The sequence below is a fragment of the Rana temporaria genome, chromosome 12 (assembly GCF_905171775.1).
Source record: "Rana temporaria chromosome 12, aRanTem1.1, whole genome shotgun sequence".
NCBI lineage: Eukaryota > Metazoa > Chordata > Amphibia > Anura > Ranidae > Rana > Rana temporaria.
Genome location: NC_053500.1, coordinates 104878599 through 104902690, shown reverse-complemented (window position 1 = coordinate 104902690; position 24092 = coordinate 104878599). Strand labels below are relative to the sequence as shown.

At 43.0% G+C, this 24092-nt stretch overlaps 1 protein-coding gene across 2 annotated transcripts in view; it reads right to left on the bottom strand.

Annotated features, from left to right (window-relative positions):
- MRPL58 (mitochondrial ribosomal protein L58) overlaps positions 1 to 21935 on the bottom strand; it is a 30118-nt gene extending 8183 nt beyond the window's left edge. Inside the window, exons 1-5 of one of the 2 annotated variants that reach the window (XM_040330067.1) lie at positions 21696 to 21935; positions 18629 to 18662; positions 12321 to 12380; positions 8473 to 8555; positions 1708 to 1877 (exon numbers count right to left, since the gene is read on the bottom strand). In XM_040330067.1, coding sequence (XP_040186001.1) covers positions 1708 to 1877; positions 8473 to 8555; positions 12321 to 12380; positions 18629 to 18662; positions 21696 to 21926 — 578 coding nt within the window. In that variant the 5' untranslated portion in view covers positions 21927 to 21935. The remainder of the gene's footprint in view (positions 1 to 1707; positions 1878 to 8472; positions 8556 to 12320; positions 12381 to 18628; positions 18663 to 21695) is intronic. The other variant, XM_040330068.1, reaches the window with a different exon arrangement.
- Positions 21936 to 24092: the final 2157 nt, after the last annotated feature.

Sequence of the window (24092 nt, the reverse complement as noted above, 5' to 3'; positions counted from 1 at the left end):
TTGATCACCTCTGCGATTTTTTTTTTTGCGCAACAACTAAAAAAAAGACTGAAAATTTTGAAAAAAAATTACGTTTTTATTTTTTTCTGTTAATTTTTTGTAAATAAGTTTTTCTCTTTCAATTACGGGCACTGATATGGCGGCACTGATGGGCACCGATGAGATAGTACTACCTCATCGATGTCCATCAGTGCCAACGGGCACAGATGAGGTGGCACTGATTGGCGGTGCTGGTATGCGGCACACATAGGCGGCACTGATGGGCACACATAGGCGGCACTGATGGGCACTCATGGATACTTATGGGTGGCACAGATGGGCACTGATAGGTGGGCACTGGGCATGGATGGGCACTGTGGGGTGGCACTGATGGACACTGTGGGGTGGCACTGATGGACACTGGGGTGGCACTGATGGACACTGTGGGGCAGCACTGATTTTCCCAGGTTGCCAGTCAGTGCCCATTTGTGGGTACTGATTGGCATCTTTTTTTATTTTTTTGGATGCTTTTTTGGATTTTTTTTCAGACTTATTTTTTTACATTTTTTTGTAGGCTTTTTTATTTTTTTGCCCACCCTGGTGGTCCAGTGTGGCGATCCGAGGGGGGCTGCGCTGATAAACAATCAGTGCGAACCCCCCCTGTCAGGAGAGCCGCCGATCGGCTCTCCTCTACTCACGTCTGTCAGACGCCTGTGAGGAAGAGCCATCAACGGCTCTTCCTGTTTACATCGTGACCAGCCGTCATTGGACACGGCTGATCACGTGGTAAAGAGTCTCCGCCGGAGGATCTTTACCGAGATCGGAGATGCAGGGTGTCAGACTGACACCCCGCATCACCGATCGCCGCGCTGCATGAAATCCTGCAGGACGTTCTGGAACGTCCTGTCAGGATTTCAGAACCACTTCCCGGCTTAAATCGGCTATAGGCCGGGCGGGAAGTGGTTAAAAAGAGAAAACACAGTTGATAGATAAATATCTTCAGCCAAACCCTAACCATGAGTGAAAGAAATGCTTTTGTGTTATCATTCATATTCTCTGAAAAATGGCCAAGAAATCAAACTCTGCCAGGGTACATAAACTTATGACCACAACTGTAAGGTCGCACATCTGCTCCTCCATCTTTAAAAATCCAGCATGTTCAAAGAACCCGGATGTGTATGCAGATACGCTGGGGGTCTCTGTCTGGTCGCAAATGCCTTAAAAAGGTCAGTGGTGTATCTATGCATGTGCAGAAACTCACAGGGCGCATGAACCCTTGGTAAAACTGTCTCCTGGGAATTTGTGACTAGGCAATCTCTGGAGGTAGCGGAGAGTGCCTAAAATACGTACTATACCAAGAACTTTAAAATATTTTCCAGTTTTGCAAGAGGAAAGGTGTGGGAACCAAAAGAGAAAACAATAAATAAATTAGTTATCAATAAAAAAAAATTGTAAATTTTTAATTATTGGTATTATTGAGTAAAATAGATGAATTATCTTTAAAAATCCCACTAACAATTAAATTCTTTATGTAATACTTTGGGGATGTGATACTATCTCCTCGCGGATCAGTCCAGACTCGTAGCATCTCGTTTAGTATTATAGTAACTTTCTGTGTCTGCAGTGAAAAGGATCCTAACAATGGGTAACGCAGATTTCATAAAAAAAAGAAAGCACATAAGAAACTTTTCTAAAGTTTACACGCTGCAATTCATCTCATGGTTTTACCTGTTTTTTCGAAGCTCAATATCTTCTTTTGTCTCCACTTTCGGCTTTTGGTCGGCTTGTGAAATCATAATGCGAATTTTATCCAGACAGTCTGCCAAGTTGCGCATCTGGTAACGACTAATTTCTGAAACTACGATTAGCTCCCCATTTCGGTTGATCCTGTTTTTGTTCTACAGTCAAAAGCATAAAACAGGAATCAATAAATACAGAAGGAAGGGTACATGAGTACAAGTTGAAGACCTTAGGGCATTGGTGTACACAAACCTTTGTTAAAAATAAACGATTTTACTCCCCAATTTGGATCCCCAAAGCCTTCTTTTAAAAATGTGACTCCAATTTTCTGTGGAACTCTCATCCCCCTAGAATAAACAAATCTATACTCAAAAGGCCCTGGACAGAGGGGGGGTCTAGCCTGTCCAGATCTTCGGAAGTATTTCTTTGCTGCACTGCTGTCACACGCTCATAACTGGCTAGTCTCAGATTCAACCAATGCTGCTGTAGTCCTTGAGGCTGCCCACCTCCGTTTCTACAAGACGCTGAGTAATGCTTTGTATAGGGGTGTCAGAGCCCCCTATCCTCTCACACCCTCCATGAGGGCGGTGATCAGGGCTTGGCAACTATTGGTCTGTACACTACAAAGGGATCCTCACACTAGATCTCCAGACACCCCTCTGTGGCTCAACCCACATTTACCAGAGTTTGTCTATCCCAGACCCAGGATTTTGGGCAACTAGGGGTATCAAAAACCTGGAGCATATCTGTGTTAGTGGCTCCCTTCTGACCTTTAAATCCTTCAAGGAGAAAGTCGGGCTCACTAACCGACAATTCTTTAAATTCGCCATGCCTTCGCTTCCCAATTTGGTCCCACCCCGGTACTTCTCCTCCGGTCTAACCTTGAATCCACATTAAGGGTTACTCCTCTGGTCAAACCCACCTCTACCATTTACAAAGCTTTATTGCCTTCAGTCCACTTTGGTCTGGAGGACTTGCTCTCTAGGTGGCAGGGCGAGGTCCCGGATCTGGATTCAGAGGACTGGGAGGATGTTTGGGAATTTCCTTTCTTACAGCTCATCTCTGTTAGAGATCGGTTGATACAATTTAAACTGCTTCATAGAGTCTATTTGTCACCCCAAAAATTATCCAAAATTTACCCGAATTCCTCCTCCAACTGTTGGAAGTGTGATATGGCAAATGCCGACTTCAACCATATGTTGTGGTCCTGTCCCAGAATCCAGCTCTTCTGGGCGGAGGTCACGACCTTCATTGAAACCTTGACCTTGACCCATGTTCCCCTGAATGTATCGGTCTGTGTGCTTGGTCTGGTGAGCTCCTTGGCCCACCGCCGAGCAACCAGAGCGCTAATAGGACTTCTTTTGTTTTACGCTAGGAAGGCTCTACTCATTAAATTAAAACAAACGGAGGTACCTTCTTTGAATACATGGAAATCGCTGATCAACTCTGCGGTGCCACTGTACAAAGAGGTCTATCTCGCCAGATGCTGCCCAGCCAAGTTTGACAAAATTTGGAGCGTATGGGTTAATTCAGACATCACGATCGCAACAAATTAGGTTTTGTTCCCGTTGATTGTCTATCTCAGCTAGCAGTTTTGTAGGAGTGAGGCCCTAGTTTTGCCGATATCCGACGGTTCTCCTAAATGCGCTATCCTCAACCTCAGCAGCTCCTCCCGATGTGGTCACCTGAAATACATAACACACTATCCTCTCCCTATCCTCCTAATCTTGACGACACGAGTAGTTAAGTTGTAGTAGTTCTATAGATGTAATAAATGTATAGGATTGTTTTAATGGTTGTTACCTCAGCCGGGGGATGCCCAGAGGCTGTAATATGTAACTTTTTTTTTTTTGTTTGTTTTTTTCATGCAAAATCAATAAAAAGTATTTTTTAAAAATAAATAAAAAATAAATGAATGAAAAATTTATATAGCGCAGCACATGCGAACTAAATCGCCTCTGGGCGCTCGTTGTTCCTGTCTCTCTTGATATCAAAAGAGATGAGTTTTGATCTTTCTTCTGAAGGTCAGGTGGTTTTCCTCCAACCGAATGCTGGTTGGTAAAGCATTCCATAGAATCCAGTTCACCTAGAATGGTGTTACAGTCAGCTGTGAGCCAGCTTTCTGTAATAAAGAGACAGTCTAAGTCGCATTGTAGGATGAAATCATGGATTTCCAATCGGTGTCTTACTGCTGATCTTGTGTTAACCAAAGCGCATGATATTCGCTTGGGCTGCGGTAAGTGGATGTAATTTCGCCGTGTCGATCGATTCTAAAAATATGCTCAGTCCTTAGAGCTTTTTTGGTGGCGGCTAATAATCCTGAGGCAAATGGCTGTAATCTCCGTATAGTTTCTGCAGAGTATTTCAGCTTGGCCATTATCGCCACAAGGCGTGGGGAAATTATGTTTATTTGGGATGGGGGGGTATTTCAGGAGGATTCACTGAATCCTTCCTTCCTATTTTTTTGATCCAGAGGAAGGCAAAAAACCCCTACCTGTGCTGTGCCAATATGCTAAGGATAGGGGAAAAAATTCCTTCCTGATCCCTCAGAGGCGATCGGACGAGCCCTGTATCAAAAAAAATGTGAGAAAGCTATGGTTGTTAGGGCCTAATGAATAGGGGGGGGGGGGGAGGGGGGAATATACTCTCTCCTGAATATGTCCAGTAGGAGCAGCTTGTGGTTATTGGGGGGGGGGGGGGGGAAGAGGGTTCAGATGGCCCCTGATCAGGGGTCCTGGTCTGGATGGCCTGCCGCTGGATGGTTAGTTCGAGCGGGGGGGGGGGGGGGAGAGAAAGATAGAGGGGTGTCTAAATGAGGGGGGAGTCCTCCTGGGGTAAGAGGGGGCTTACTATAGGTTGAGACGGGTGCTGGCTGTTTTGGTGCGGCGAGCCGCTAGGCCGCGGATGAAGCCGCGGTCTTTCCTAAATGCGGCTGCCGCGAATTGTTCCATGAGGTGGCGCGAGGGCCAGGATCCAGTTTGTTGGCTGTCGGAGGCCGAGGGGGGGTACCTCAGGTTCCGATTGGTGGTCGAGGGACCGGAGATGGGGGGTGAGAAGGAGGGGGGCCGTTTCCCTGATGGTGAAAGCTTAGTCCGCCGCCGCGGCTTGTCCTGAAAAGGACGGTCGCTTGCGGGCCCCGGGGAGGTGTGGATAGCTCTGAATAGGAGCCCACCTTGTGAGCCTCCTGGGGGTGAAGCCTGCGGAGGGGGAGAGGCGGCCAGGAAGAAGGTGGAAGGTCCTGGAGCCAGGCGTGCTGCGGCTGGAAGGTGGAGACCCTGCCTGTCTGGAGCCACAACGTCCTACTGGTAGGTACGTGCGCCGATTACTTGCTGGGACAGTTCTCGCCCTCGGGAGGGTCACTCTTTCAGACCCAACAGGAAGAGCTCCTGGAACACACTGAGGAAAAACAAACTAGCTTCTTCAATTAATGCTGACATTTTCTTTAGCATGTTGATTCTATCATCCATCGCAACATGATCTGTATTCTATCTATACTATGTCCAGTTTGTTGTACATGACGGTTGACATGTCTGAAATAAAGAATTTACAAAAAAAAAAAAATATATAGATTTTTTTTTTTTTTTTATGTTGGATGAAGTGGTGAGGGATTAGAACCTCTCAAGTTTTTAATGCTTTCTTCCTGTATTTACACACACACACACACACACACACACACACACACTATTATATTTAGCAGAGACCCTAGAGAATAAAATGGCGATCGTTGCAATGTTTTATGTCAGAGGGTAGTGGCTCAGCAGTCTTTCAAAACGCAATAAAAAAAAAAAGACACTAATGAAAAAAAAAAAAAAAACGAAATCGTAAATTTAGTCAATTTTTTTTTATATAATATGAAAGATGATACGCTGAGTAAATAGATACCCAACATGTCATGCTTTAAAATGATGTGGAATGGCGAGACTACGGTAAAGAATTAAGGGTTACCAGGTTAGAGGCCGGCGGACTTGCCGTCTGGTGGCTCGGGTCTCCTGGTGGGACGGGAGGCCCAGGATGAGCATCGGAAGGCAGCAGGAGGGGGAAATGTCATTTGTTATCACTAAAAAGCCAACTGCTGGCTCTAAAAAATGGTACCGGGGCATCACTCCGGTATAACGCCTTCAAGCTATGAATGCAAATTTGCGTAAAGTCAGCACAAAGGGGTTGAACAAAAAATTTAAAATTCATTTCTACTAGTGTATGGCTAGCCTAATCCTGCTGTACAGAGGAACACAGATAAATGATAAAGAACAAGTACATCTCCGACTTTTAGGAAAAGTACTGATGTTGTTTGCCTTTAAAAATAAATAGAATGATTAAAGCAAAAAAAAAACTTTTGCCAGCATATGGATTAAAGGAGAAGTTCACTTTTCCTTGAAAAAATAATAAATGCTTATATTTAAGTATGTGGAAATCAGGTGGTTGATCAGTGGATCAATATGCTTTACCGTGTAAAATCGCCGCACCGAAATGAAGCAATAGCAGATTGATAGCTTACAAAAAAACGCCATCTCTGACCAGCAATGGTGCGCGTAGCGTGGTATGTACCTGCCATTGCTTTGGTTTGGAGCATCAATTTCACACTGTAAAGAATTTAAGTGTAACTGACATATTAGGCTGCTTTCACACTGGGGTGGTGCGGGGGTTGACGGTAAAACGCTGCTTGTTTTAGCGGCGATTTACCGTCATTTTAGCGGCGATATTCGGACAGGTGTGTGCCTTTTAGGCTCCATGCACACTGAAGCTCATAAAAGCTATAAAAAAACGCCAGTATCTTTGCAGGGAGCCTTTCAAGGGTTGTTAGCGTTTTTGCAATAGCTTTAATCAGCGTTTTTCAGTGCAGCCTTTTTTTTTTAAAGGATAAAAAAAACACTAAAAAAACTCTGGCGTCTGCGTTTTTGACTGTTTTCCCGGCGAAAAACTGCACTTTGAACGCAAATTCCGTGCGTTCAGAAAAAAGCCAAGAAACTCCAAAGCTCATTAACACTAAAAAACGCCCAGGTGTGCATAGAGTTCAGTTTATGGGCTTTAAAAAAAAAAAGCCAAAACGCCAATTAACTGCAGTTTATCAGCTTCAGTATGCATGGAGCCTAAAAATCATGTCCAATCAACTGAATTTACCACAGATGGACTACAATCAAGTTGTAGAAAATTCTTAAAGGAGTTGTAAAGGGAAAAAAAATGTTGCCTAAAATTAATGTCTGCAAGGTAGACAGACAGAATAGTGTAATGATTCTGTTAAAAAAAATAGTAAATACCTATTAAATTCCTTCATCTATATCACCTCCGGCGTTCTAGTTTCTGTTCTCTCATTCACTTCCTGGTTTGCATCGTTTGTTCATGCAAGAACTACATTTCCCAGTATGCATTGCGGCACGCCCAGTAATTCACACCTTCTTGAAGTCTCTAATACGTAGAGAGCGTCCTGCCACACAGATGTAGTTCCCAGGAGGGGGCGAGCACGTCACTGACCACCGCAGTAAACCCTCCCATCACGGTGGTGAGTAACAATCAGACAAGCAGGAAGTGAACAGAACAGAGAAGAAATAGAGCAACTTCTGAGCAAAAACGACCAATGAGGAAGTGAAAAGAGGTATGTCTGCAGGTAAAGGATGCTTATTATGAAAAAAAAAAAATTCCTTTACAACCCCTTTAAGGATGATCAGTGGAAACATGGTGCACCTGAGCTCAATTGCGAGTTTCATGGAAAAAGCGGTGAATAATTATGGCATTTTTTCCTTTTTTTAGTAAATTTGCAAAGATTTCAAACAGACCTCTTTCATGTCATTATGGGGTATTGTTTGTAGAATTTTGAGGAAAATAATGAATTTAATCTATTTTTGAAAAAGGCTGTAAAAAGTAAAACGTGGAAAAAGTAAAGCACTGTGAATACTTTTTTGAATGCACTGTATATGCCATTACAATCATAAAACGTATTGCATTTTCATGCTTATGTTTGAGTTCACGGAATAGAAGATTTGTTCATATATGGACTTTCACATTAAGACCACTTTCACAGAGGACCTATAGCGCTAAAAATAGCGCCTGTAAGCCACCTCTCTGAGGGCTTTTACAGGAGCGGTGCGCTGGCAGGACGCTCAAAAAAGTCCTACATGCAGCTTCTTTGAGGCGCTGTGGGCGTGGTGTATACACCGCTCCTACAGCATCCCTGCCTATTGAAATCAATGGGGAACGCCGCCGAAGCGCCATTGCAGTTGCGCTTTTACCCCTTACAAAAACGTCAGTCAGTAAAGCACCACTAAAAATAGCGTTGCTTTACCACCGACGCCGCTCGTGTGAAAGTGCCCTAATTTGATTATTCATTTTTATGGTCTATGTTATTATTTACGCGCTGCTGTTTCGTCGATTTAGGTTTTCACAATTAGTATCATAATTGCACAGTAGCTGTTGTGTGTGTGTGTGTATGTATGTATGTGTGTGTATGTATGTATGTATGTGTATGTATGTATGTGTGTGTATATGTGTGTGTGTGTATATATGTATATATATATGTATATATATATATATATATATATATATATATATATATATATATATATATATATATATATATATATATATATATATATATATATATATATATATATATATATATATATATATATATATATATATTTTTTTTTTTCCCCCATCTAGCGCAGATATATTTTGATTTTGGTTTTCTTATATATACTTGCCCTAGGCTGATTCACACCACAATTTATTGCAAATAAGTGATAAAAAGGTTTAAATCACCTGCACTGAGATTTTCTGCCTAACATCTTCAGGAATCCATTCAGCGGAGGATAACTGGAAACGCACTTCAGCCTTTGTGTTAACTGTAACAGGGGAGAAGAATAGCAGTTGGCTTAGAATGTTAGATCATTTTTCCATATTAAAGCTGATACAAATATATAAAGACAGGGCTTATTACACAACAGTACGTTATATCATTGTACCATATTAACCACTTAAGCCCCGGGCCATATTGCTGGTCAAAGACCAGAGCACTTTTTGCGATTCGGCACTGCGTCGCTTTACCTGACAATTGCACGGTCGTGCGACGTGGCTGCCAAACAAAATTGGCGTCCTTTTTTCCCCCCATAAATAGAGCTTTCATTTGGTGGTATTTGATCACCTCTGCGGTTTTTAGTTTTTGCGCTATAAACAAAAATAGAGTGACAATTTTGAAAAAAAAATAATATTTTTTACTTTTTACAATAATAAATATCCCCCAAAAATATATAAAAAAAAACTATTTTTTTCCTCAGTTAAGGCCGATACGTATTCTTCTACATATTTTTCGTAAAAAGCGTTTATTGATTGGTTTGCGCAAAAGTTATAGCGTTTTTCAAAATAGGGGGTAGTTTTATGGCATTTTTATTAATATTTTTTTTTTACTAGTAATGGCGGCGATCAGCGTTTTTTTTTTTCCGGGAATGCGACATTATGGCGGACACTTCGGACACATTTTTGGGACCATTGGCATTTTTATAGCGATCAGTGCTATAAAAATGCATTGATTACTATAAAAATGACACTGGCAGGGAAGGGGTTAAGTATGTTCCCTGGGTGTGTTCTAACTGTAGGTGGGGGTGGACTCACTAGGGGAAATCACTGATCGCTGTTCATACATTATATGAACAGACGGGTCAGGCATTTCTCCCCTGACAGGAACGGGAGCTGTGTGTTTACACCCACAGCTCCCGGTTCTCACTCTGTAACGAGCGATCGCGGGTGCCCGGCGGTGATCGCCCTATTGGCTGCTGAGAGAGGTGACGTAGATCTATGTGCTCTCGCCCAGCAGAGCCGATCTGCCGCCGTAAAACTGCGGCGGCTGGTCGGCAAGCAGTTAAAAGCCAACACAAATACATAAAGGCAGGAGAAATTACACAACAGTTGATCTAATGTAGGAGGAGGTGTGACCCACTTCAAGCAGTTAGTTTCTGTGGCCATATATCCACAAGAAATTATATATATTGTGTGTGTGTGTAGATAGATTTGACACCTTCTGAAATTTACACGGTAAGGGTCAACTTCAATAGTGATCCTGTAAAGACCACCTTCCTCCCCGCAGTGTAACTACTGTACATTAGGATATCCATAGACCTAGGATAACTGAGGATCCATCCACTGGTATGGACCAACGTATCAGCTATGCATTAAGATTTAAAGCACCAGCAAGCAACTCTAGTCTTGGTCCTCAGGTTTAATTTGAGGGTATGTACATCCAAAATCGGGGGAAGGGTTTAGGAATTACAGCTCTTAAGAATAGCCATCCTTTTTTCAAGGGACCAAAAGTAATTGGACAATTGAATCAAAAGCTATTTCATAGCCAGTTGTGGGCTGCTTCTTCGTTATTTCTTCATCAATTAAGCAGGTAAAAGGTCTGGAATCGATTCTAAGTGTGGTATTTGCATTTGGAATCTACTGCTATGAACCTACATTATGAATTCAAAAGAGGCTGTCTATGCAAGTGAAACAGGCCATTGTAAGGCTTCAAAAACAAAACAAATCCATCAGAGAGATAGCAGCAACATTAGCAGTGGCACTGGGTTATTGGTGTTTATTGATGATGTGACAGAAGCAGCCGAATGAATTCTGCAGTGTTTAGAGATATAACATCAGACCAGATTCAGCCAAATGCAGCAAAGTTGATTGGACAGCGCTTCACAGTACAGATGGACAACGATCCAAAACACACTGCAAAAGCAACCCAGAAGCTTTCGAAGAAAAAAGTGGAATATTTTGCAATGGCCGATGTCAATCACCTGATCTCAAAAAAATTGAGCATGCATTTTATTTGCGAAAGGCAAAACTAAAGGCAAAGAGACCCACAAACAAAGAACAACTGAAAGACAGCTCCCGTTAGAGCCTGGCAAAGCATCAGAAAGGAGATCCATGGGTACCAGAATTCAGGCAGTCATTTCCAGTAAACAAGCCCCTAAAAATGGGGGGGGGGGCTGTGTATAAAAATGGCCGCAGTTCCTAAAATTTGTTCTTGATATTTATGTTCAACCCCTTGAATTAAAGCTGAAAGTCTGCACTTTTAAATTAATTTGGATTGTTTGATTAAAAATTTTAGTCTGGTGGCATACAGAGCCAAAAGTATGAAAATTGTGCATGTGCCCAAACATATATGGATCTAACTGTATATCTGCTGTCTTCAGCTTTCTATATTCTTTAGATAGTGCACATTGAGTTAGAAATTTCTTTCAATTTCAGCAGTGGGAGGGGAGTTTGGGCATACACTGTGTGTGAGCTGATTGGAGGAAAGGCAACCCCCCACATAGGCAGAAGAAGAAACTTGCAGAGCTGTGCTGTGAATAGACCAGCTCTTTGCTTATTTGTCTCCAAGTTACCTCAAATTTCCAGCTGCTTTTATCTCCTGTGTTGGAGAGCTTGTCAGAAGTTATGCTGATAACAGAGGAACAGAGTAGCAGAAAGACATGGGACTTAGGGCTTCAGAGAGATAAGTAAACACTACAGAGATTATATATGATAGGTCAATGGGGTTTACATCCACTTTAAAGGGGTTTTCCACCCATTTTTTATGTTTATTAAAAGTCAGCAGCTACAAAAAGTGTAGCTGCTGGCTTTTAATAAACTGACACTTACCTGCTCCAGCGTTCCAGCGACGCGCGTCTTCATTGTCACTGTGGGCACCCGGCCGTGACAGCTTTCGGCTTCACGGTCGGGCACCCACTGCGCATGCACGAGCGGCACTGCGCATGCGCGGCTCCGGCGCTGCGCGGTTTGATTGGACAGGCGATCGCCTGGGACCGGTCACGTGTCCCAGGCGATCGCCTACAGGGAGGGGCTGCCAAAAGGCGATATGACGTATCGCCTTTGCAGCCCCTCGGCGGAAGGAGGAAGTGGGACAGAAAGTCTCCTGAAGCCCCCACTTCCCCCCCCAAAAAAATTACATGCCAAATGTGGCATGTAAGGGGGAGAGGAGTGGGCTAAGAGGAAGTTCCATTTTTGGGTGGAACTCCTCTTTAAGTCACATTCAACTGGACTTGTTCTGCAATATTGAAGTCATTTCATAGCTTTTTCAAGCTAATTCTTAAAGTTCACCTTTATGATGAGGTTACATGTTACACTCATATTTAGGGTGATTGCATTCTGTAAAGCACTGCACCCACAATGTAAAAAAAGACCTGCAAAAAGATGTGCATTTATTATTATTATTTTTTACAAAAGGTGAACTTATGCTTTAGGTTCCAATGAGTGTTGGGAAGATATTTTAGCTTTTATATCCACATGAGTAGCACCAACCATGGAATGTGTGGATGCCGATTGTCCAAGAACAGGATGATGAAAGTTGTGGAACCATTTTAGTTACATAAGCCTATTCTTGGTGTCAGAAAGTCACAAAGATGGCATTACAATTGATACATTTTTGTTTAGATAGGTCACACAGGTGGTATCTGCATAAGTTACAATGTGCCTAGAGAGAAACAATTGTTTACATTATCAGCTGATTTAGTAATGTCTTCTCACCAAATGTGAAGGAATACAAAGAATGCAAATTAAATATATTTAAGAAAACATATTTATGATGTAATCCTTAGCAATCTAAAAACTCCTACACACATCTGTACCTTTGTTAACATTCTGTCCTCCAGGCCCGCCGCTCTTACTATAGGAGATGGTCAACCGATCTGATGAAATACAAGTGTTGATAAGTTTTGTAATGTTATACTTTAGGCATGCTGCTGATCAATAAAAAAATAAATGTATGCGGACAATCTATATCATGTATAATGGTGACTTCTATCCACATGTGTTTATAGCCCAAACGTTATAGAGCAACCCTTTTACAATGTTGCATCGTGGTAATGCAATACTCCTACCGCTGTGCATGTGCCTTTCATTTTGCATGGAAACCCAACACAACACACCCACATTGCAGTTCATAACAATGCATGTTTTAATGAGATACATCAGAACAAATGGTGAAGTTCCACATTTGGACACCCGTTTCTTCTATCAAAGATTAAAGAAAAAGTTTTGACTTCGAGTATTGTTTTTGAGAGTACTATTGAATTTGCCTCATATTCTGTGTGGTCACAGCTTTGCATCTGAATTTTTATATGTGCTGTCATTGCAGTCTATTGGACCAAAAAATGCATGTCGATGCTCCAAAATAGCATTTCTATCCATCCTAAATGCATGGCAGCACAAATAGCAATCCTTCTCCTATTGTGCATTAACCACTTAAGACCCGGACCATTATGCAGTATAAGGACCTTGCCCCTTTTTGCGATTCGGCACTGCGTCGCTTTAACTGACAATTGCGTGGTCGTGCGATGTGGCTCCCAAACAAAATTGGCGTCCTTTTTTTCCCACAAATAGAGCTTTCTTTTGGTGGTATTTGATCACCTCTGCGGTTTTTATTTTTTGCGCTATAAACAAAAATAGAGCGACAATTTTGAAAAAAATTCAATATTTTTTACTTTTTGCTATAATATATATCTTAAAAAAAGATATAAAAATTTTTTTTTTCTGCTCACCCTTACACAACCTCAAGTCTCCCTCCCGAATTTGCATGTAAAGTTAGACCGCTATAGCGCACTCTCTGGGTACAAAATTAACTTTAAACGGAAGCTCTCCCCCTCAATCTACCACATCGGACACTGTCTGCCCTCTCCCAATCCTTCGGTTATGCGTGGAAGACTTCTGCCTTAAAATACCTTGATGTTTACCTTACGCCCTCCTATGACACTCTATATAAGGCCAATTTTCCCCAACTGTACACCTCCATTAGGGCCTCCCTGGCCAAATGGAAAAACCTGAAGCCATCCCTATTTGGTCGCTTAGCGACCATCAAGATGGCGATCCTACCTAAGCTTCTCTATCTTTTCTAAACGCTCCCCATCCCTATTCCAGCCGTGCATTTTAGAGCCATCCAGGGCGATTTGATACACTTTTTCTGGGACTATAAGAGGCACCGGATAGCTAGATCAGTCCTGTATGCCCCTCGCGATCAGGGCGGCCTTGCTTTCCCCAACGTTGCCAAATACTACTTAGCCGCCCAGCTGCGCTCTGTAGCCTCTTGGTGTACCCTCCATGCCTATAATCGATGGACACAAATTGAGAAATTGTGGCTGGCCCCTACCCACCCTAACTTCATGCTGTGGAGTTCTGACATATCGCTCAGCCCATCACAACTTCTAGGACCGATGACGTTATTGCGAACGTTGTGGCGGCGAGCTAAAATGCAATATCCTCTCACTTCCACTGCCTTCCTAGTCACCTCATTTTTGTTTACGCCTAATATCCCAGACAGCTTGACCTCGCAGAAGTCCCACTTCTGGATGGATAGGGCCTCACTAGAACCAGAACTTTACGGTCTTTCCAAGATTTGAAAGATGCTTTTGATTTACCTAGACAGGCTTTTTTTTAGTTATTTACCTTCATTTTGCTCAATCTCTAGTAACGAATCTTCAATTCTCCCCTCTAACCGAGTTTGAGAAAATCTGTTGAGAAGGTTCATCCCCTAAAGGTATGATCTCACGCACCTACCAGCTCCTGAAAATGGACATGTCGCCTACTGGGCCTCGGCATGTCTACATGCGCAAGTGGGAGCAGGCCTTGGGTGAGGATATACCTGTCCAGGCATGGAAGCTTATATGGTCGCAGGCCTCTAAGAGCTCCATCTGTACGCTCTATAAAGAGAATCAATATAACATTTTGTTTCATTGGTACCAAACTCCAGACCTGCTCCACTCCATTTATCCTTCAGCTGATCGCCGCTGCTGGTGCTGCTCTGACGCGGTGGGAACGCTATATCATACCTATTGGACCTGCTCTTTGATTGCCCCCTATTGGCAGACAGTGCACTCCCTACTTCACTCCATCTACGGTTCATCGGTGCCGTTTTGCCCTAAACTTTTCCTCCTGGGCCTCCCACCTCCCTCTTTTTCTAAATTGTCAAAAAAACTCTTGGCACAGGTCCTTACGGCCGCACGGTGCTTGGTAGCCTTGAAATGGAAAAAGAAGGAACCTCCCTCCCTGTTTGAACTACACTCTAGAATCAGGGACGTCAAGAGGATGGAGTTTATGACAGCTTCCCTAAATAACACTCTCGATACTCACAACCGGGTATGGGAACTATGGAATGCGTTGGAGGCCCCGATCACATGAATAACCTCAGTTTTGGTTGGGTTCCCCCAGGCTGCAGGGGGGGGGTTTAAGGCAGATGGTAGTCCTAGCTTTTCTCTTTTTCCTCTCTACTCTTTACCTCTCTTCTTCACTTTTACTGACTGCTTCTTACTTCTACACTATACCCTATTCTCCTTTGTTCGCTAAGGCACACTAGACTCTGTGATGATATAGATACTTGGCCCTATGTTCACCAGATTGGATCTTGCTTTGACCTATCTTAAGTGGTCTGCATATTTTGCTCCAGATGTATAGCCGGAAATTCTGCTTGTCCTTTCAAGTGCTGCCTCTCCATAATGTTTTATTTCCTTTTATTTTTTTTTGTCCCTTCTTTTTTTTTGCCTGGAAAATGTTGAAAAATCAATAACATTTTTGTCGAAAAAAAAATTTTTTTTTACTCAGTTTAGGCCGATACTTATTCTTCTACCTATTTTTGGTAAAAGATTGGTTTGCGCAAAATTTATAGCGTTTACAAAATAGGGGATAGTTTTATGGCATTTTTATTAATAAAACATCGGACACTTTTGACATAATTTTGGGACCATTGTCCTCTTCACAGCTAAAAGTGCTATAAAAATGCACTGATTACTGTGAAAATTACAATGGCAGTGAAGGGGTTATTCACCAGGGGGCGCTAAATGTGCCCTAAGGGAGTGATTCTTACTTTAGGGGCGTGGCTATAGGTGTGACGTCACTGATCGTCGTTCCCTATATCAGGGAACAGACGATCAGTGTCACTGCCACACAGAACGGGGAAGGTGTGTTAAGACCCCACGGCTAAGCTCCTAAAGGCAACGTACAGGTACGTACCTATGCCCAGCCATGCCCTTCTGCAGACGTATATCAGCGTGAAGGGGTCCTTAAGTGGTTAACATGAGCTGGTTAATGTGAATTAAATCGCATAGGTGTAAATAAGACCTTAGGAAAGAACATAAAGCCAACGCCATGTTTACTATGACTTTAAATAGTTAATTTGGGACAAGCTGCCCCAAAAAAACTATTTAATTCACCAACAGATGTGTCTGCTAACTTGCAGTATAAACTATATACAGTGATGTGTTCTGGCGGCGAGAATACGGAGCTTCCTCTAAATGGCAGACACAGAGAGGCATGTGGATGACGTCACAATCTGCACCTCAGCCAATCAGTGTAAGCTTTGTATTCATTTATAGAATACAAAGCTTCCTGTGAATGGCTGAGCTACGGTCAATCTGACTTGATTTTGTTTCAAAAACTGGGCAGGAAGTCTCCGTACCGCTTCCAGGAACACAGTGCTGTATATTGTATGTAGCTGATGCAACAAACAGTTTATACAGCTCTCCCAGTAAGCACATGTTAGTAAAGAAAATAGTTTGGGCCAGGAAACATGGAATTAGGCTTTAAAAGGATAAGTTCATCTTTTTAAAAAAAAAAATAATTTGCACATCTTTTTGCAGGTTAAAAAATGTACAATCATTTTTATTATTTTTTTACTTGGAGCCTGGAAAGCATTGCATCCGCAATTAGCAGATCGCAGGTGCCATGCAGGACTCTGCAGACTTCTCAGGCCGCGTACACACGGTCGGTCCATCCGATGAGAACGGTCCGAACTGCCAGTAATGGCAGTGATCTGCGATTTTTAGTGGGACTGCGATATTGCGGTGGACAGATCGGACAACTAACTGACACTTTTTTGGGAACCAGTGACATTATTACAGTGATCAGTGCAAAAAATATGCACTATTATTGTACTATTGACACTGGCAGGGAAGGGGTTAACATCAGGGGCGATCAAGGGGTTAAATGTATTCCCTGGGTGTGTTCTAAGGCCTGGTACACACGATAGGTTAACCAGAAGAAAAGGGTCTGAAGGACCATTGTCATAGGTTAACCGATGAAGTGGACTGATGGTCTGATGTGCCTACACACCATCAGTTAAAAAAAACGATCGAGTCCAACACGGTGACGTAAAACACGACGTGCTGAGAAAAATGAAGTTCAATGCTTCTAAGCATGCGTCGACTTGATTCTGAGCATGCGCGGGTTTTTAATCTATGCTTTTGCATACCAAATGTCGGTTTTGACCTATCGGTTAGGCGTCCATCGGTTTAATTTTAAAGCAAGTTCTAAAATGTTTAACCGAAGGATGACTGATGGGGAGCACACACCATCGGTTTGGACAGATGAAACGGTCTTTCAGTCCGTTTCCATCGGTTTTGACCGACCGTGTGTACGCGGCCTCAGTGTAACTGTCTGCTCATACCTCGTACGGACAGACAGATACACACTGACAGAAAGAATGAGTGAACTACCAGAGCGATCAATGGCGTCATGGTAGTTTGTTGAAACTACAAGCCGACAGCCACAAAAGCTGTTGGGACTTGTAATTTCCCATTCACAGAACTGTGAATGAATGACATGGCCTGGTGGGTGGAGCAGCAGCTGCTCAAACATGTTACATGTTCCACCCTAAATATGGGTGGAACATGTACCATGTTCCAAAAGGTGAACTTATCCTTTAAAGGAACTCTCCCTCACAAAGACGGAAACAGAAACCTGACTAAAAACTTTTAAACCTTCCTCATTTATTTTTGCTGCCGTTAAGCTGCCCATAGATGGATCAAAATTCAGCAGGGACTGGTCAAATTTCTATCCATCTATGGGATGATTCTTGACAGAATCTAACAATTGATTCCTGACAAATGGGACTGTTGGAAATCTTTTGTTGATCAGCCCGCTGCAGCTGCTGATCGATGTATCCTGACAGCAGAGGAGTCCCAATACAATGGCACCTTGCATCTATGTCACGCCTTAGGCCTATAACATCGCTATTTTCAGCACTCTGAATTTATCTGAAGTAAGATTTGACTGATGTTTACATGTAAATTTAAAGCCCAGAACCTTACGTTTTGGAGATTTACCCTCGAAATGTACCCATTGGGGTTACGGACAGAAATAAAATGTGGCTGGAGTTAGGCTGTAATGTCATTAGAACATGATATGTATTAAGATTTGCAGCCAGCTATGGCAGTTCCTCTGATTTGAAACAGCAATAGTACTTATTGCAGAGCCCACCACAGGTGCATAGGTTTAGCCTTCATCCAGACAACTGCAAGTGAACGATCTGCAAGAAGGTTTACTAAAAAAACATTGTAATGTATTTAAAGTGGAGTTCCACCCATAAATATAACATTACATCAGTAGTTTTAAAAAAATGTCATTAGTCCTTTACGAAAAAATATTATTTTTTTAGATGCCTTCAAAGTGTTGTTGCTAGGCAGAATAGTTAATCTTCCCTCTTCCTGCACCTAGGTGCTTAATGCTTCCTAACCTACACCGCACAGACTCCTGGGAATGTAGTGGGTGTAACTTTCCAGGAGTCTGTGCACTCCCCAGTCTCAAAGAATCATGTGACTTGGACAGCACAGGTGCTGAAACCTGATCTGACACTGCTTGTGCAGCACTGAGCATGTGCGAGATCTGCAAGGCTGAAATCCAGGAAGTCATACAGTCTGGCTTCATGATGCCCACACTTAAGATGGCCCCAGTCAATTTCTATTTTATAAAGTGTCTAAATGCTGTAACAACCTACCAAAACGGACCTTAGTTTACAGACTAACTTTACTAGAATACATTAAGCTTGTGTATTACAGGGGTATTTATATTTAAAAAGTGAAATTGTGGCCGGAACTCCGCTTTAAATGATCTGGAAACTATTTTTTTTTCTAAAAACTAGAGTTTGCCTCAAATAGCGAAGTCTACTTACCAACAGGTATGTCTCTGTAATCCTTAGTGTTTTCCTGCAAACACACAAAATAAAAGATTTTATTGGTTAAAACGATTGGTTTAAAACTACAGCCAGCCTGCTGTCCTATGAAGATCTGTATTGAGTCCTCACACATTGCAACCAAAAGCCACTTTAAACAGCTGCCACCTACCGCCTTAAAGGGTACGTTCGAGAAAAATAAAAAATGTGAACACATAATATCTTGGCCACCCCTCTGGATCACACACCACAAAACAGAAAAAAAAAACTATTCCCCCAAAGGAAGGAGCGCCAGACCAAAGGAGAAAACAGTCCAAATTCATTTATTAGTTTAAACTAAAAACAACTATCAACATGTTTCAGGGGGTCAGAAAAAAACTCCCTTCATCGGGGCTTCAGTTAAAATCAGAAACTTGAATGGACTCAAAATAGGGCTTTCCTGTGTGCATCTATGCAGGGAAGCTAACTGCTGGATAAGGAGGTTACTGGCTAGCAGGAACTGTGTGAGCAATCAAGATTCAGAAAACTTCAATAATCCGAAAGGGAACATTTCTTATCTAGATTGCTCACACAGTTACTGCTGGCCAGTAGGGCCGAACATAGACGCAGTGGGAAGCGGATGAGATTTGAACTGTGTGTGGGCAGGCTGAATGTGCCAAGTTAAGCGATTGATTGAACGACCAGCCTGCCAGATTCACTTGCTATAGCCACTAGCAGTAATTTCTGTCTACTCCTGGTGGGGACGGATTCCCCTGCTGAGAGCAGACAATTGCTCTGCAGGAGGGATTCCCCTGTCAGCGCCGTCTGTGTTGATGGGGGACCTATGGTTGCAGAAAAGAGATTTGCACCATCTAAGGCCCGTCTTACTTACCCGATGAAGCAATTAGTCCCAGAGCCACGTGGACATATTTTTTACTTAATTGAAACTAGCTTCCCATACCGGGTGTGATGCCCCATGCTGCCGGTATTACAGCCTGTATAGCACAATACTCAGCCCCGGAGTGAGTATCCATCATAATGCTCACAATTGTAAGCACTCATTGGTCAGCAAAGCCATACGACTGTATGCACCATTGGGAAGCGCTTCTCTCTTCTGAGGCACCTTACTTAAAGATGAAACCCGAGATGTGCTTCTCATTGGTCAGCATGGTCATATGGCTGCACTGACCAATTAGTGCAGGGTTCGACAAACCCCAGGCACCAGGTCACAATTGCGACTAGAATTAGCGACCTGGCGTGGCACAGCTGGGGTATCCTGTGTCTCTGTGCGCCCCCGCTGCGTGATCACGTCGGGCCATGCCGGCCGGTAAATGAGGCCGCAGCTTTGCTGCCTATGCTTCCATCTGGAACCATCTTGTGGTGGCCGTTGGTATGACAAGACAACCAGCAATGCTAATGGAGCTTCCCCTGTCTGTTTTCACTGCCATCTCCTTCCCTCTAATTAGAACCTCCAAACACATTATTATCATAATAGAAATATATATATATATATATATATATATATATATATATATATATATATATATATATATATATATATATATATATATATATATAACACCCTAGAGAATAAAATGGCAGTCGTTGCAATACTTTCTGTCACACCGTATTTGCGCAGCGGTCATACAAGCACGCTTTTTTGGGAAAAAATATATTTTTTTTAATTAAAAAAAAAGACAACAGTAAAGTTAGCCAAGTTTTTTTTTATATTGTGAAAGATGTTACGTCGAGTAAATTGATACCCAACATGTCATGCTTCAAAATTGCGTCCGCTCGTGGAATGGCAACAAACTTTTACCCTTTAAAATCTCCATAGGCGACGTTTAAAAAATTCTACAGGTTGCATGTTTTGATTTACAGAGGAGGTCTAGGGCTAGAATTATTGCTCTCGCTCTACCAATCGTGGTGATACCTCACGTGTGGTTTGAACACCGCTTTCATATGCCTTCGCTTCTGCGCGCGAGTTCGGCGGGACAGGGTGCATTCCTGGCTCCTAACTTTTTTAGCTGGCTCCTAGATTCCAAGCAAATTTGTAGAGATGGGCTCAGTGTGCAAAAATCCTACCTGCCCGATCCCGCCAGGAAGCCGACACTGCACAGCACTAATCACAGGCAGTGAGACATTTCCCAGTTCTCAGCTGCACAGATCAGGAAATGTCTCATTGCCTGTGATTAGGGATGAGCTCCGGTGTGTTCGCACAGTCCACGTGCAGAGCCCGGCAGGAAGTGTGCACGGCGCTGCGCTTACCACAGGCAGGGAGACATTTCCCGATCTCTGCAGCCGAGCATCGGGAATATGTCTCCCTGCCTGTGATTAGCGCAGCGCCGACTTCCTGGCAGGCTCTGCACGTGGACTGTGCGAACACGCCAGAGCTCATCCCTACCGGTGATTAGCCATGTGCAGTGTCGGCTTCCTGGCAGGATTGGGTAGGTGAGATCCCAAACCCATCTCTAATTGCCAGTACTATGATGTATACTCAGTGCAACTTGGTACCATTGATAGGGTTCTGTGCAAGCAAAGGTTCTGTATGTGTCCTTGTGCTGATCAGCATTCAACACTTCTGGGGTGCAGTGGTGATCCCAGCCTGAGCTCTTCTGCCAGAAGCAGTCACCTGTCCTGAGCCAATCATCTGTGGCCAAGGTGTTCCACAGCTGCATGTGTTCATTGGGGGATGGTGGGGTTATGCTTCCGATACCTATGATTGGCTCTGTGTAGCGACAGCTTCCTGGCGGGATCGCTCGGGTAGGTTCAGACCGGGATCCCAGCACACCTGAGATCACCACCGCACCCCAGGCGTGTACGATTCCGAATAGATCCAATTTGATGCATTCGCCATACACGTTGCATGACCATAACACACCACACATATGAATAAATGAGAATCTGCCTTCAGGAAATCTTCTGATGCCTTATATTTGACTAATGCTAGAAATGGTTCACTTATGTACTGAGGTCTGAAGAGGACAGAACACAAGGTCTGGGGTCTCTATGGATTCCACAATGTCACACTCTCTTCCCTCATTGGTGGAGCAAGCTGTCACTCGCTTTCTTAGTCCCGCCCGCTCACCTCAGCCGTCCGCCTTGTGCTGTCCGGGTACAGTTTATCTAAGCTGTAAGCACTCCGAAAACCGGAGCAATACCGAACCCCGGTGACCCGAAACAGGCCGAGCCTCGGCAACACACCGGTCAGCGCCATATTGGCCTCCGTGCCCTTCCTGCTCTTCACAGTGCGCAGCGCTGAATACCGTCCGCCTGTCAACTGGAGCTCAGGCGATATAGTTCCGCTTCTAGAAGTCATGGCACTCCAAAAAAAACTTTATTCATCTTTGTGCACATGTTATCAATTTTCTGGCCTAAATACTCTGTATGAATGTATATTTTATAACACTCTTTATGTAACTGAGTACAAAAATGTTACAAATGAATGTGCAGAATACTGACCTGTGTTTGGTGGGAACCTGTCAGTGTAGAAATATGGGAGCGCACAATGCTGGCATGATGTAGAATGTTCAGGTTCCATGGCTGTCATCCTGACCCTGACCCTCAGGCCTCGTACACACGACAGAGAAACTCGCTCAAACCCGGATTCTGCCGAGAAACTCTGTCGTCTGTACACTTTTGGCTCGATGGAGCTGCCGAGGAACTCGTCGAGAAAATAGAGAACATGTTCTCTATTTTCTCGTTGTTCTATGGGAGAAGGCGGCCCGCCGAGCTCCTCGGCGGCTTCATCCCTAAACTCGACGAGGAACTCGACGTGTTTGGCACGTCGAGTTCCTCGGCCGTGTGTACGGGTCCTCACCCTTACTTCTGACCTCTGCCGGGTTAGCCCCCCCATATAAGAAATTTTGACTTTTTTTTATGCAGTTTGTTAGATCTTTGTTAGATCAGGTTAGATCAATCATTGTTTGCGTTAGATCTCACACAGAAGAAACAATATTAACAGTTATTTGCTGGGGGGCTAACCCGTCATCAGCCCCCCCTATCAAATTTTCTGGCCAAAAATCATTCAGGCTAATAGATATTCGTTAGATCCGGTAAGATCAAGTGGTTTTAACGTTAGATCTCACATAATTAGAGACTTATTAAGTGATTAATGAGGGGGGCTGGCCCCCCCTTATCAATTTTTTGGGCCAAAAATCATTCCGGCTAATAGATATTCGTTAGATCCGGTAAGATCAAGTGGTTTTAACGTTAGATCTCACATCGTTTCCGAGATATTCCACATACAAAAATAGATTTTAGGTGGTACATATGCATGGACATATGGACGGGTTGGCCCCCCCTTATTAAATTTTCTGTCCGAAAATCATTCAGGCTAATAGATATTCGTTAGATCCGGTAAGATCAAGTGGTTTTAACGTTAGATCTCACATCATTTCAGAGATATTCCACATACAAATACAGATATTGGGTGTATACAAGGACTAATGAGGGGGGGCTGGCCCCCCTTATCAATCTTTTTGGCCAAAAATCATTCAGGCTAATAGATATTCGTTAGATCCGGTAAGATCAAGTGGTTTTAACGTTAGATCTCACATCGTTTCCGAGATATTCCACATAAAAAAATAGATTTTAGGTGGTACATATGCATGGACATATGGACGGGTTGGCCCCCCCTTATCAAATTTTCTGGCTGAAAATCATTCAGGCTAATAGATATTCGTTAGATCCGGTAAGATCAAGTAGTTTTAACATTGGATCTCACATCATTTGAGAGATATTCCACATACAAATACAGATATTGGGTGTATACAAGGACTAATGAGGGGGGGCTGGCCCCCCCTTTATCAATATTTTTGGCCAAAAATCATTCAGGCTAAAAGATATTCGTTAGATCCGGTAAGATCAAGAGGTTTTAACGTTAGATCCCACATAATTAGACACTTATTAAGTGATTAATTAGGGGGGGCTGGCCCCCCCTTATCAATTTTTTGGGCCAAAAATCATTCAGGCTAATAGATATTCATTAGATCCGGTAAGATCAAGTGCTTTTAACGTTAGATCTCACATCGTTTCCGAGATATTCCACATAAAAAAATAGATTTTAGGTGGTACATATGCATGGACATATGGACGGGTTGGCCCCCCCCTTATCAAATTTTCTGGCCGAAAATCATTCAGGCTAATAGATATTCGTTAGATCCGGTAAGATCAAGTGGTTTTAACGTTAGATCTCACATCATTTCAGAGATATTCCACATACAAATACAGATATTGGGTGTATACAAGGACTAATGAGGGGGGCCCCCCCCCTTGTCAATATTTTTGGCCAAAAATCATTCAGGCTAAAAGATATTCGTTAGATCCGGTAAGATCAAGTGGTTTTAACGTTAGATCTCACATAATTAGACACTTATTAAGTGATTAATTCGGGGGGGCTGGCCCCCCCTAATCAATTTTTTGGGCCAAAAATCATTCCGGCTAATAGATATTCATTAGATCCGGTAAGATCAAGTGGTTTTAA